Source organism: Mytilus californianus, unplaced genomic scaffold (genome assembly GCF_021869535.1).
Source record: "Mytilus californianus isolate M0D057914Y unplaced genomic scaffold, xbMytCali1.0.p SCAF_3, whole genome shotgun sequence".
NCBI classification, from domain to species: domain Eukaryota; kingdom Metazoa; phylum Mollusca; class Bivalvia; order Mytilida; family Mytilidae; genus Mytilus; species Mytilus californianus.
The window spans coordinates 39219997-39234203 of record NW_026262679.1 but is presented as its reverse complement, the minus strand read 5'-3'; the positions used below and the strand labels follow the sequence as shown (position 1 = coordinate 39234203).

The 14207-nt window shown below is 33.4% G+C and overlaps 1 protein-coding gene across 1 annotated transcript in view; it reads right to left on the bottom strand.

The window, feature by feature from the left end:
• The window catches only part of LOC127734545 (uncharacterized), a 37926-nt gene extending 31621 nt beyond the window's left edge, over positions 1–6305 (bottom strand). Inside the window, exons 1-3 of the mRNA XM_052244473.1 lie at positions 6281–6305; positions 836–895; positions 542–618 (exon numbers count right to left, since the gene is read on the bottom strand). Of these exons, the coding sequence (XP_052100433.1) occupies positions 542–618; positions 836–853 (95 nt within the window). The 5' untranslated portion in view covers positions 854–895; positions 6281–6305. The remainder of the gene's footprint in view (positions 1–541; positions 619–835; positions 896–6280) is intronic.
• Between the last annotated feature and the right edge of the window lie 7902 nt (positions 6306–14207).

The window sequence follows — 14207 nt, the reverse complement described above, 5'->3', positions numbered from 1 at the left end:
ATATAGAAAGTAGATTTGTGTAATGAGGAAAATTTTTTATTTGTGTTTCATGACGACAGAGTTTGCTATTTCGCAGCCAAAATCTGAAATGAAGTACTTTTCAAGAAAAGTGTATTTTATACTCGTAATAACTGTATACAATGTTTTTTTTTTCTTTCTTCTGATTATGATTATGGTTAGAAAAGAATTGCTTTTTAATATTATAGTGTTTTATGCTAAGATATATTGATATATGTTCTATATGTAATATAAATGTATTTTTAATGTGTGTTTTACAGTCTCTCATAACTCTTTTTAGAGTGGCTTTTTTATAAATTGATCTGTTGTTATTATATTGTGTTTTATATCAAATGTTTTAAAGAGATGATACTCTAATAACGTATTTGTTGTTGTTGTTGTATATAAAAAAAACTTCTGATAGTGTTTTAGTCTATTCTTATTTCCATAGACCGTATTCCACGAGACGATTATAAATCAAACTTCCAAACTTGTAAATGTAATGACTATTTAGATATTCAGTATTCCCTATGCTTGTCCATACTTATCATTATTAATGTCGCGTCTCAAGTCCTCTTGCTTTTTCACCAGAATCCGTATTTCATCGTTAAATGCTTCAATCTGCAACAATATATTTGTGATATTTAATCAATTTTCCCTTTTTTCTCTTGGTGCTTATAATAATTTAAATATATAATTAGAAAATCAAACTGCATGAGAAAGGAACTATAAACAATAATAAATTGATCGTATTAACAAAGTTAGAGTGCTTGTTTGTTTTTGAGTGTGTGTTAAGGAATGCAGATAACTTTGCTTTTATTCAAAAAGTTAAGATTACCTCTTGATTTAATTCCATCTATCAACCATTAGTCTTGTGACAGGCTGTATTTACATAAAACTGAAATGAGTTATCACTTTTTAATTTCAAAATTTTGGTTTAAGTGCCATCATTTTTTTAGAGTGTTATGCCACTATTAGATATGCATTAATCTTAAATGATATGCCAAGTAATTCATACAACATTTTAAACAAAAGCTAACAAATTTTTCTTACCACAAGGCTTTTTATCGGGATTAAACTAGTCTAAGATTTAAAATTGTATTCTAACATATACATTCTTTTATAATATTAATTCTTAAACTATTACACAGTAACCACACATAAATACATGTATATATAACTATTATTCCAAATATCACTACACTCATTGCAAATACACATATTTGTTCATTTGTCATAATTAATTTGAGTAAATTGAATTGTTATAAATTATTATATCTACAAATTGACAATGAGGGTCGGTTGAAAACAAAACTTAACGACACAAGAGATGATTTCAGCTTCCCAATTGTGAACTTTCCATTTCTATGTAGCAACATTCCAGCAGCGCCTGCATACGGAGTATATATCTCCCAATTGATACGATATTCCCGGGCTTGTGTTTCCTATCATGATTTCCTTGTTAGAGGATTGCTGCTCACAAGGAAGCTATTAAACCAAGAGTTCCAAATGGTGAAGTTGAAATCATCCCTTCGTAAATTTTACGGACGCCATCACGAGTTGGTTGACCGTTATGGAAAAACCGTTTCACAGATGATATCGGATATGTTCCTTATGTCGTAGGTACAATACCCTTCCCTTTTCACGAATGTGACTTACCGAATTAGACTATTTACCGGATTTGTAATAACATAAGCAACACGACGGGTGCCACATGTGGAGCAGAATCTGCTTACCCTTCCGGAGCACCTGAGATCACCCCCAGTTTTTGGTGGGGTTCGTGTTGCTTAGTCTTAAGTTTTCTATGTTGTGTCATCTGTACTATTATTTGTCTGTTTGTCTTTTTATTTTTGGCAATGGCGTTGTCAGTTTGTTTTCGATCTATGAGTTTGACTGCCCCCCTGGTATCTTTTGTCCCTCTTTTATAACCACTGGGTCGATGTTTCTGCTGGTGGACATTTTGTCCCCGAGGACATCCGCCCAGTAGCAAAATTGCACGAATTTACGAAGATCTAACAGGATACTGGCTCGGACGTCGGCCAGTATAAAAATGGCCGAAACAGACGTTACCATGGACACGGTGTCGTCTGATAAGGCAGGTGTCCCCTTTGTGGATTGGTTTACGTCAGTGAAACGAAAGGAAGGCTAAACAAACGTATGTGCGGCCATAGATCAGATATCAACCTCAATGCAAACGACATTCTGTACCAGCATTTTAATCAGCCTGATCATTCCATCATTTCTATGACAGTTCGTATAATCGAAAAAATATACCTCAAGACTAACAATCCTCAACTTGCAACGCCTCTCCGTAGACAAAAAGAGGACTACTGGATTCGACAATTGGAAACTGCAACACCATATGGTTGCAATGACAAAATTGATGGTATAGGTATTCTATCTAGTCCTTCCTGTAGCTCGGTGAATGTGATGAATATTTTCAACTCTACTCCTCGACGTAGACGAAGTCATGGTCATCGTCATTTTACATCACCTACTTTGCATGATGTCTCTATTAATGACTTGCTGCCATTTATACAAAAGCCATTAGGTATTCATCACATTCGCACGAAACTGTATTTATTACCCATTTCAAAACTTCATTCTCTGTTCAATTTATGTTTGGAAACCACTGTTACAAACTCTCATTCAAACCAATACAAACTTACAGCTATCATTTCGGATATTGCAAGTCACAGACCAGTTCGCATTGGAAAAGATGAAAAAGAGAAAAGATCTTTTCTTAAACTTTTCTTTGCCAACAAAGGTCTCGATGGCGTCAACTTAGGCAATATCCTTCATCAAAAATTAGTTCAGTCGAAAATACCTCCTTATTTTAAAGATCAGTCTAGATCTGTACCAATAATTTCTTATACCTAAACCAAACCAATTGCAACTAAAATTTTCAATTACAAACACGTTTTACAGGATCTCAACATTGACGACTTCAAGTCTAAACCTCCTGATTGCACCTGTGCTAGTTCCCAATTCACATATAATCCGGCTGGCCACGTTGTTACCGGAGACCTCAACATTGTCAATAACACTTCCCTGCCAAATTTGTTATCCAAAGGTCCGAAATATAGAGAGCCTAAATCCATCAATTGGAAAAACAACTTCAAAATACTGATGGATTCAGTCGAGGATTATGCCAGGCAATGGGCTAAACGCGAGAAAGAAAACGTAGATACTCTTTCCGAATAGATTAAGGCTGTGAGGTCGTTGATAAAAATCCGAATTAAGAAACTGAATGGGCATATCAATACCCACGCTACATCAATTTTTGAAGACACAAATGATGCAAAACACTTGACCTACCTCCATGACAAATATGTTGTTTTCCCCGCAGATAAAGCCCCAAACAACATCGTTTTTGTGTGTAAATATCATTACATTAACTGCTTGATAAATGAATTAGGTATTGACAATTCACTTGGAAACTCAACATATACCCTCACGACACTTACCAAAGAGGAAATCTTGGATATTCATAGGTCTGTTCTATGTTCCTTTGGAATTTCAACCAAAGATGAAGAACTGGATTTTCCATCACTGTATTGGATACCTAAACTACATAAGTGTCCTTACAAACAACGGTATATTGCTTGGTCTTCCAAGTGCTCCACGAAACCTCTTTCTAAATTATTAACATCTATTTTATCAGCAATCAAAGCCGGGCTCCAAAGTTATTGTGAAACTGCCTATTCTAGAGGTGGCGTGAATCAGATGTGGATACTAAAAAATTCCAAAGATCTTTTAGAGTACATACAATCTAAGACTCTCTCATCTTGCAATAATATTAAAACATTTGACTTTTCTACACTTTACACAAGTATTCCCCATTCCAAACTAAAAGACAAATTGAAAGAGTTGGTATTACTTTGTTTCATTAAAAAGAATGGCGAACGAAGATACAAGTATCTTGTCTTGGGGAGGGATAAATCCTACTTTGTAAAGAATCACTCTGATTCAAACAAAAAATTCTCTGAAACTGACATTATCAAAATGCTTGATTTTTTTATTGACAACATATTTGTTACGTTTGGAGGACGTGTTTTCAACAGACTGTCGGAATTCCAATGGGAACCAATTGTGTCCCTCTTCTTGCCGACTTGTTTCTTTATTATTATGAGGCTGACTTCATACAGGAACTTCTAAGGAAGAAAGATAAGAAGTTAGCGATATCCTTTAACTCTACGTTCCGCTATATAGATGATGTTCTTTCACTAAATAATACAAAATTTGGTGACTATGTTGAACGAATCTATCCCATCGAACTAGAGATAAAGGATACTACAGATACAGTTAAGTCTGCCTCATAACTTGACTTACATCTAGAAATTGACAATGAGGGTCGGTTGAAAACAAAACTTTACGACAAAAGGGATGATTTCAGCTTCCCAATTGTGAACTTTCCATTTCTATGTAGCATTTTTCCATCAGCGCCTGCATACGGAGTATATATCTCCCAATTGATACGATATTCCCGGGCTTGTGTTTCCTATCATGATTTCCTTGATAGAGGATTGCTGCTCACAAGGAAGCTATTAAACAAAGAGTTCCAAATGGTGAAGTTGAAATCATCCCTTCGTACATTTTGCGGACGCCATCACATGTTGGTTGACCGTTATGGAAAAATCGTTTCACAGATGATATCGGATATGTTCCTTATGTCGTAGCTACAATACCCTTCCCTTTTCACGAATGTGACTTACCGAATAAGACTATTTACCGGATTTGTAATAACATAAGCAACACGACGGGTGCCACATGTGGAGCAGGATCTGCTTACCCTTCCGGAGCACCTGAGATCACCCCCAGTTTTTGGTGGGGTTCGTGTTGCTTAGTCTTTAGTTTTCTATGTTGTGTCATCTGTACTATTATTTGTCTGTTTGTCTTTTTATTTTTGGCCATGGCGTTGTCAGTTTGTTTTCGATCTATGAGTTTGACTGTCCCTCTGGTATCTTTCGTCCCTCTTTTAAGCTGTTATTTTTCTCCCTTAACATGTTTCGTATTGGGGCCTTTTCTATGTGACTGACCCTACGGAAAGTTTCTGTTAAAAAAGCTTTAGTTTATAAAAATGTTAAATACCAGTTGTAATTAACCCTTTATTTTGAAAGACTCTCTATGTTTACAATTTTTCATTTCAAGTTTGACACTTCTCATTTCAAATTAAAGTGGACATTTCACATTCCAAATGCAACTTGCCATTTCTCAGTTTCATCGTGATATTTTTCACTTCCAATTTGACATTTCTCAATTCCAATCTGACATTTCTCACTTGGTGCCCTTCATTTTAACTTCCAACTTGACATTTCTCAGTTACAATTTGACAGTTCTAAGTTTCAACATAGAAATGAGAAATATAGACTTTGAACTGAGGAATGTCAAGTTGTAACTGAAAATGCCGAGTTGAAGTGAAAAATGTCAACTTGGAATTGAAGATGTAAAACATTTTGCATAAAAAGCCAACCCGTTGTTTAATCAATATAAATTCAAGCAACCATGAATTATTTCTTAATTTTATTCAAATATAAGCATTTTGTCGTAAGAGATGAGAAGGACCAAAATGAAATTGAAATTGAGTGAACTAAATGTTTATATTCTTGAATACATTCTGATTTTACTAAGGATTCTTAAATTTTGTATTTACGATTTCGTGCTTACTAGATTGTTAATTTTAATTTTTAAAGGCTTGAATAATTTTAAATTTTCCTTAATTTAAAGGACCATAATACATAAATGACTCTTATTATACCTACTAATTTTTATGAAAATGTGATTAACAATATATTAATTTGATAACATTAACATGACATTAAATATCCTAAAATATGTGAGAGGAATCCATAGGGGAAGGACTAAATATCGTACGCCAGTGACTCCTTAATATATTGAATAATCAAAAACATGACAATATATGAATTCTAAATGACATCGGTGAAAACAATTAATAGGTATGCAAAAATCCTATTTCACTTTATTCCTAATACACACAATATTTACGACCTCACCTATCATAACTCCATATTTCCTGTTTTTTTTTTTTGTTTTTTTTTGGTAAAAAAAATAAATTTGACATTACATGTGTATTTTTTAACAGTTGCTTTTGATTATGGAGCCACATGAGATAATTTCCACGATTCCAACAAGCAATGAAATGACTATAAATAGATATTCGCTCATGTATTAACTGCCGATTGTCTGCTAACTCAGAACAAGAGTAGATAAAAAGAAACGAAGAGATATAAATGAGCAAATAACATATTATAAAATTGTTTACCTTGATAAAAAATTGTCGTTCCTACTTACGAAAGTTACAAAATGTTGCTTCATAAAAAAAATATCTATAAATAAAATGTTTCAATTGTCGAGGAATTTCCTCATTTATTTTCTTGCTTTTGGTTTCATTTTGATAATTTTCCCATGCCCTTCCTTAGAATAAGATATATTTGTTTTACCTTTTATAAATTTCGGCTAGTTGGTTCAATTTGCCAGGATTATATTATAACGAAATCTGTCATGCAATAAGTGTAAAGTGCAAGATTTTGTAGATAAATTATTTCCTGGAATTGCAAACTTTTTTTTTTCGTTTTAACGCTTTGATTATTCTTGGATTATACAGGACATTAAATTGATAAATGTTTACATAATCTTGATCAAATTATATTATTCAATAACATGCATATTTTATACGGATTGTACAATGGCTGTTAATTCGTCTTACCTTTATATAATTGTACAAAACAGGTATCTATTTTCGTAAATCAGTAAACTTGCGAGTTTGAAAAGTTAAACATACCAATATAATGAAACAATGAGAGGGGACTTCGTCCTTACCACTGGTAATGATAAAGACACAATTAACTTTTTTTCTTTATGCTTAATTTGTATTTCAAAAGACTTAAATTGTAAAAAAACGTCTGTCTGTATCAGATTACGTTTTGTGACTGTACACAATGATAACATGGTTATTGTGTTTTTCGTCTATTATCTAAGGCTAACATGATAAGACATCCATTCTATTCATTTAGATTCAGAAAGATTGTAAGGCGTGCAAGTTTTCTGTTTAATTGTGAATGGTATTTTTAGCTCACCTGGCCCAAAGTGCCAAGTGAGCTTTTCTCATCACTTAGCGTTCGTCGTCTGTCGTCCGTCGTCCGTCGTCCGTCGTCGTCGTCCGTTAACTTTTACAAAAATCTTATCCTCTGAAACTACTAAGCCAAATTTAACCAAACTTATACACAATCATTACTAGGGTATCTAGTTTTAAAAATGTGTCCGATGACCCCGCCTGCCAACCAAGATGGCCGACATGGCTAAAAATAGAACATAGGGGTAAAATGCAGTTTTTGGCTTATATCTCTGAAACTAAAGCATTTAGAGCAAATCTGAAATGGTGATAAAAATGTTCATCAGGTTAAGATCTATCTGCCCTGAAATTTTCAGATGAATCAGACAAACCGTTGTTGAGTTGCTGCCACTGCATTAGTAACTTTAAGGAAATTTTGCAGTTTTTTGTTATTATCTTGAATATTATTATAGATAGAGATAAACTGTAAACAGCAATAATGTTCAGCAAAGTAAGATCTACAAATAAGTCATCATGACCAATATGGTCAATTGACCCCATAAGGAAAGTCAAATTTAACAATTATTCGTAAATTTTTGTAATCTTTTACAAAAATCTTCTCTCCTGAAACAACTGAGACAAATTTAACCAAACTTGGCCACAATCATCACTAGGGAATCTAGTTTAAAAAATGCGTCCGATGACCCTGCCTGCAAACCAACATGTCAGACATGGCACAAAATAGAACTTAGGGGGGAAATGCAGTTTTTGACTTATATCTCTGAAACTAAAGCAAATGTATAACGGTTGCATTATTTCATGCATCAATTGTAAATAAAAATATCAGGTGAGCGACACAGGCTCCTTGGAGCTTCTTGTTTGTTGTAGTTTTAAAAATTGACAAAAGTACAAATTTGAAATAAACGATTATCTTCTTGTTTTCATATAAATAACATGAGGTTTATCAACGTCATATGTAACTTGGAATAGATACGATCGAAGATCTGTGTGATACTATTATCCTTTATCACAAAACAGCATTGATTTGTAACACCTCTTCATACAACACCATTTTAGAAACTACTGTATTTTTTGTTTTTGTTTTGTGTCAAACATAAAGTGAACAATTGTATAAGTTTAATACCAATCTGTAATTAATTTAATCATTTGAAACACATATGCAAATTTTATTTTTAAAAAATGGATACTGTAAAAACAATGTATCATATTAACCTAGTGATTACTTTTTGTTAATTTTAATTAGAACGTTAGTGGTTTTGTAAAACAAATATTGAAGATCCTTTTCCTTAATGAAAACATTTTTCACAGGAGTAGCTGTATTTGGCAAAACCTTTCGCAATTTTAGATCCTCAATGCTGTTCTACTTCGAATTTTATTTGGCCTTTTTGAATTTATTGTTCGAGCAACACTTATGAATCTTTTGTAGACAAAACGCGCGTCTGGTGTGCAATATTTTGATACTGGTATCAATGGTAAGTTAATTTGCTTAGGTAAGCAGATGCATGTTTATTGGAGCATAAATATGTAACTTCTATAACCTGGCCTCGAAGACGGGTAACAGTTTATATGTGTACACGTGTTCTTCCGTCCGTTCGCCCGTCCGTCCACACGTCTGTTCCTTACATTTTTGGTTGCAGATGATAATTAAAGCTTTTGTCAATATTCAACACAATTTCATGGATCATTAGTACACGTTACTTTTATTTTTACAATTTTGGGATCTACCGTTCTAGAATTACGTCACTTAGTTATCTTAAAACTTTTATTTTTTTTGTCTCCGATTGATTACTAAAGTACCGCTTAACAAAACATTTTAAGATGTTAAAACAATATCTTGACCCAAAAAAATAAAGGTCGAGTTCCGTTTGATCTTGACTTTGTTTGGCATTTACCGTTCAAGAATCATGCCCTTTGTTATTTTTAAAAATTGTCACTTTTGTTTTGTTTTTGTATCACTTCACGAAACCTTTAAGATTTAAACACAATGGCATAATCAATGAAATGCAGGTCAATTTCAAAACAAGAATATGTGGTATGATTGCCAATCAGACCAGATAGGCGAAAGATATCAAAGGTATATTCAAACTTGTAAGTCGAAAACGAATTGACAATGCAATGGCAAAAAAACGAAAAACGACCAAAGACAAACAACAGTATACAAACTACAACATAGAAAACTAAAGACTGAACCAGAACCCAACCACAAAACAAAGGGTGATCACAAGTGCTTCGGAAGAGTAAACACGAACCCTCCATTATTGGCACCCGTTAAGTTACTCATGTTAGTAGAAACCCGATTATAAGTCCAACTATGTAGGTCACATTCGAGGAAAGAGGACGGTATTGTAGTTACGACAATTTTCGGACAGCTTTCCATTAGAAACCCAGATGAAAGAAGTAAGCAGCTATATGTCACCGTATGGCCTTCAACAATAAGCAGAATACATACCACATAGCTAGCTATAACAACCCCCGAAATGACATTTGCTTAACAAATGAAATGAGAAAACTCAAGGTCGATTTTGACGCGAATAGCATTTACCGTTTAAGAGTTATTGTACTAAATATTCTTAATGAATTTTATCCAGTCACCCCCCCACCCGATGTTATCTAAATTATCACTTGAAGCAATCTTTTTTTAAATTCTAACATAACATAATGAACCATAAGCTATCTTAAAATTTGTTTGCGGTTAAGGTATGTAAATAAATTTTCCACTTGACAAAGTCTTTTTGAATTAAACAAATTATCATTGTCCATAATAAAGAAACGATTTTGACAGAATAGATATTTGTGTTCAAGATTATGTTGCATGGGGTATCTGTGATCACGTAGTCTAAATCATGTAATTGCAGTTTTCAATCAATTGTACGATTGTACTCGACCCTTAAATCTGTTATCCAAATGCTGTGAAAAGCAAATAACACAGCTTTATTTTCTGAAATTATATGAGTAATTACATGCCATTCAGTTATGGTAATGCAGGTTAATTTTATTTTTGGTTGCATAGAAACCAAAATGGACCCTTGTATTAATATGTTTTCCTTATTTGTACATTTTGCTTCTAAGCGGTCCTGATACAGGTTTATCTAGAAAAGTGCATCAAATAAGCAAATTTTATGCGTTTTTCTTTGCTATCTACTATAACTTTCACATTTCTGATTTCAATCTTATTGCCGGTGAACTGTTAGTTCTTACAATATTAGTAATTTCACCAGGACCGAAAAAAAAACCAGAATCCGGTTGACAAACCAAAGCTTTTAAACACAGTGTCAGGATTAAATGTATTAGTGATATGCAATCAAACAAAAACTGTGAAACAAATAGAAGTTTGAATGAATGTTATAGAATGCACGTAAAAAGTGATAGAAAAATAGTAATTCCGTACTAACAAAAATGGATCAGAGAGACAGTGACTACTAGCCTGTCAACAGTGAGGTTGTGAGTTCGAAACTTTTGATTTTTCTATAATTCAGATACAGTTTGAGAAATTATAAATGCATATAAAATTTTCCAATAAAGTATTTCGCTTTTAATCAGAAAATTTGTTTGTATGTAATAGTACTTGAATTCAAATTGACACCGGTTAAGTCGGTTGACAGTTGACAAAAAAGCAATTTTTAACCGTTTGCGTTTTTTTTTTTTTGTCTAAACTTACACGATCATATGGTGTGGTTTATTTTTACATGCAAGATACTATAATCTGCAAGCATGTTCAATTGGAACCAAACATGTTCCTCTTCATGTCGACTTGTTCCTTTATTTATGTGAGGTAGACTAAATTCTTCATACAGCAGTTTCTCAGAAAGAATACCAGTAGCTAGGATTATCCTTTAACATTCTGTTCCTCTCACCAAATAATCCAACGTTTTGTGACTATTTTGAACGCATCTATCGCATCGAACTTGAAATAAAAGAGACCACAGATACAGTTTAGTTTGCATCATATCTTAACTTATATCTGGAAATTGACAACGAAGGTAGCTTGAGAACAAATCTTTACGATGAAAAGTAAAATAACAAAAATACCGAACTCCAAGGAAAATTCAAAACGAGAAGTCCCTTTTCAAATGGCATATCAAAAGCTTAAACACATCAAACGAATGGAAAACAACTGTCATATTCCTGACTTGGTAGAGGCATTTCCTTTTCTCTCATTTGTATAACAGTCGCATAGATTTGATTTATATTGACAACAATGTGTGAGCAAAACAAACAGACATAGTAGGTGGGTCAAAATGATTCATTTCCCATAGGCGGTAATGGTAACAACTTCCTCTGTTGCTCAGTCCATATCGTTAACTTGAATATTATGTATGATGGCTCATACCGACGCTGAGACATTTATACATGTCTAGTTAAATTTTCGGGGTGGAAAGCGAGATTAGTTTTCCCACAAATTGTCGGACCCCGAAAGATGGTGAAAAATGTCACTCTCCTCATGAAATAATCCCAAAATTCTGATCATAAAATTCAATAAAAAATTTGTCCTTTGTAATCATTTATTTAAGGTCTAATCGTCATATTTTTTTTCTCATCACATCAGCTCTATAAAAAAGTTCTCATATTTCAATTATGTCCATTTTTAAAATCACAGCATCCACAATTGTATGGCGGACTTGTATTGTTTTTTTATAAGCTAATCTGAGTTACTCATCTCAAAGTACATTAGGCATATTGACCCAGGTACAAATGTCAAAAAATGGGACACAGCAGTTTATAATCTCTATAAAAACAAACAACTATGTCAACAAAGAAAAACAATTGGCATATAGACGGTCTATAGACAAAGCACATGAGCAAAAATGAAAAACAAGAATACAAAAAAATGACCAAAGCACAATAAAACAATGGCAGGATGTATAAATACCGAGCCACGCCAAAGAATATTACCAAAAATGGACTAAACAGTAAAGGTTAAAATATATACAAAGACAAATAAAAAGAACACTATAACACGTAATTTAGATAATAAACAACGACAATACCTAGAATCTATACTTCAAGACCATCATGTATTATTTGTTAAGTTGATACGGAATATTTATCAATAAGGTCTTAGTATCTTCCGATGAACTTTTTAAGAAAAAGGACGAGACGTTCTTTGACATAACCCTGGTTCATCAACGTTCTGCTCAGACACTGGTGACGTTAAATTAAGTCTGATGAGCAGCTGCAAGCTCTTGAATACAGAATGAGTTGACCGCTTATATCAAATTCGAGGTAAAAGTTTAATTAGAGGCTCTAAAGAGCCTGTGTCGCTCACCTTGTTCTATGTGCATATACAACAAAAGACACTCTCCAACATTGTAGACGAGAATAGAATTCATGACAAAAATCTCTGTTTTGTTGAAATTGTATTGCTAATCATTTAGTCTGTTCAGTTTCTCTCTATCTTCTTTAGTTTTTGCTCAAAACACAAAAGAGGGTAAACAAATTCTCATTTAAGGGCAATCACTCCTTTAAAGATTGACAGTCTTCTAACTATATCGGCAAAATTTGACTTGTTAGTAGATCTTGACTTGCTGATAATTTTTGTGATTTGGAGTGTCTATTTATCTATAATTATAGTTTTTATCATATAAGGCAAAACGCAAAAATAATGGTGAAAATCGTCATTAAAGGGCAGTAACTCCAATAAGGAGTCGACTGACGACTTCAACCATGTTAGACACATTTTTAGAACTTGTCTTGCTGATCATTTGTGCAATTTAAAGTTTCATTTAATCTATTATAGTTTTCAAGATAGTAGGCAAAAATGAAAAAAAATTGTAAATTTGTCATTTAAGGGCAATAAATTCTATAAGAAGTCGTCTGACAGTTTTGATGTATATGGACAATTGGTAGAGTTCAACATTCTGTACATTTTTGCCGCCGTCAGATTTTCTGTATTCATAACGGTTTTCAAAATGATAGACAAAACTTGCATTTTACCCCTATTTTTAGCCATGTCGGCCATCTTGGTTGGCAGGCGGGGTCATCGAACATATTATTTAAACTAGATAACCCAATGATGATTGTGTCCAAGTTTGGTTAAATTTGGCTCAGAAGTTTTAGATGAGAAGGTTTTTGTAAAAGTTAACAGACAATGGAAAATCATCATTAAAGGACAATAACTCCAATAAGGAGTCGTCGGACAATTTCTTCCATTTGTGTTAATTGTAGATCTTATCTTGTTGATCATTTTTGCTTATTGAAGTTTCTACCTACTAGTATCTATTATAGTTTTTAAGATATAAGGCAAACACGCACAAAAATGGTAAAAATCGTCATCAAAGGGCAATAACTCTAATAAGGAGTCGACTGACCACTTCGACTATGAGACTTATTTGTAGAATGTCTTGCTGATCATTTTTGCAATTTAAAGTTTCTCTTCATCTATTATAATTTTCAAGATAGTAGTCAAAAATGAAAAAAAAAAAATGGTAAAATTAGTCATTAAAGGGCAATAACTCCTATAAGAAGTCGTCTGAAAATTTCGGTGATTTCGGACAATTGGTAGAGCTCAACTTTCTGAACATTTTTGCCCTTGTAAGATTTTCTCTATTTATAAAGATTTTCAAAATAATAGACAAAACTTGCATTTTACCCATATGTTCTATGTTTAGCCATGTCGGCCATCTTGGTTGGCAGGCTGGGTCATCGGACACATTTTTTAAACTAGATACCCTCATGGTGATTGTGGCCAAGTTTGGTTAAATTTGGCATAGTAGTTTCTGCGGAGAAGATTTTTGTAAAAGTTAACAGACGACGACGAACGACGTACGACGGACGCCAAGTGATGAAAAGAGCTCACTTGACCCTTTGGGCCAGGTGAGCTAAAATCGAGGCTGAGGAAGCAGTGGCTGTTGTTTCTTTAATTTCTAGTTCTGGGGGATATATTAATGGAACCCAATCAGAAAAGTTGGATTGTTAATTGAATAAACATCATCAATGCAATATATCAGAATCTTCTTGTTTTTAACAAGTGTCTGAAGGAACTCCGACTCATAAGAAAATAAGAAGAAGTCGGCAAGGAGAGGCGCACAGTTTGTTCTAATAGGAATTGCGACAATTTGTTGAAAAAGTCTACCTCCAATATCAACAATTAAGACAGGTTTGCCTTTGCGTCTGACAC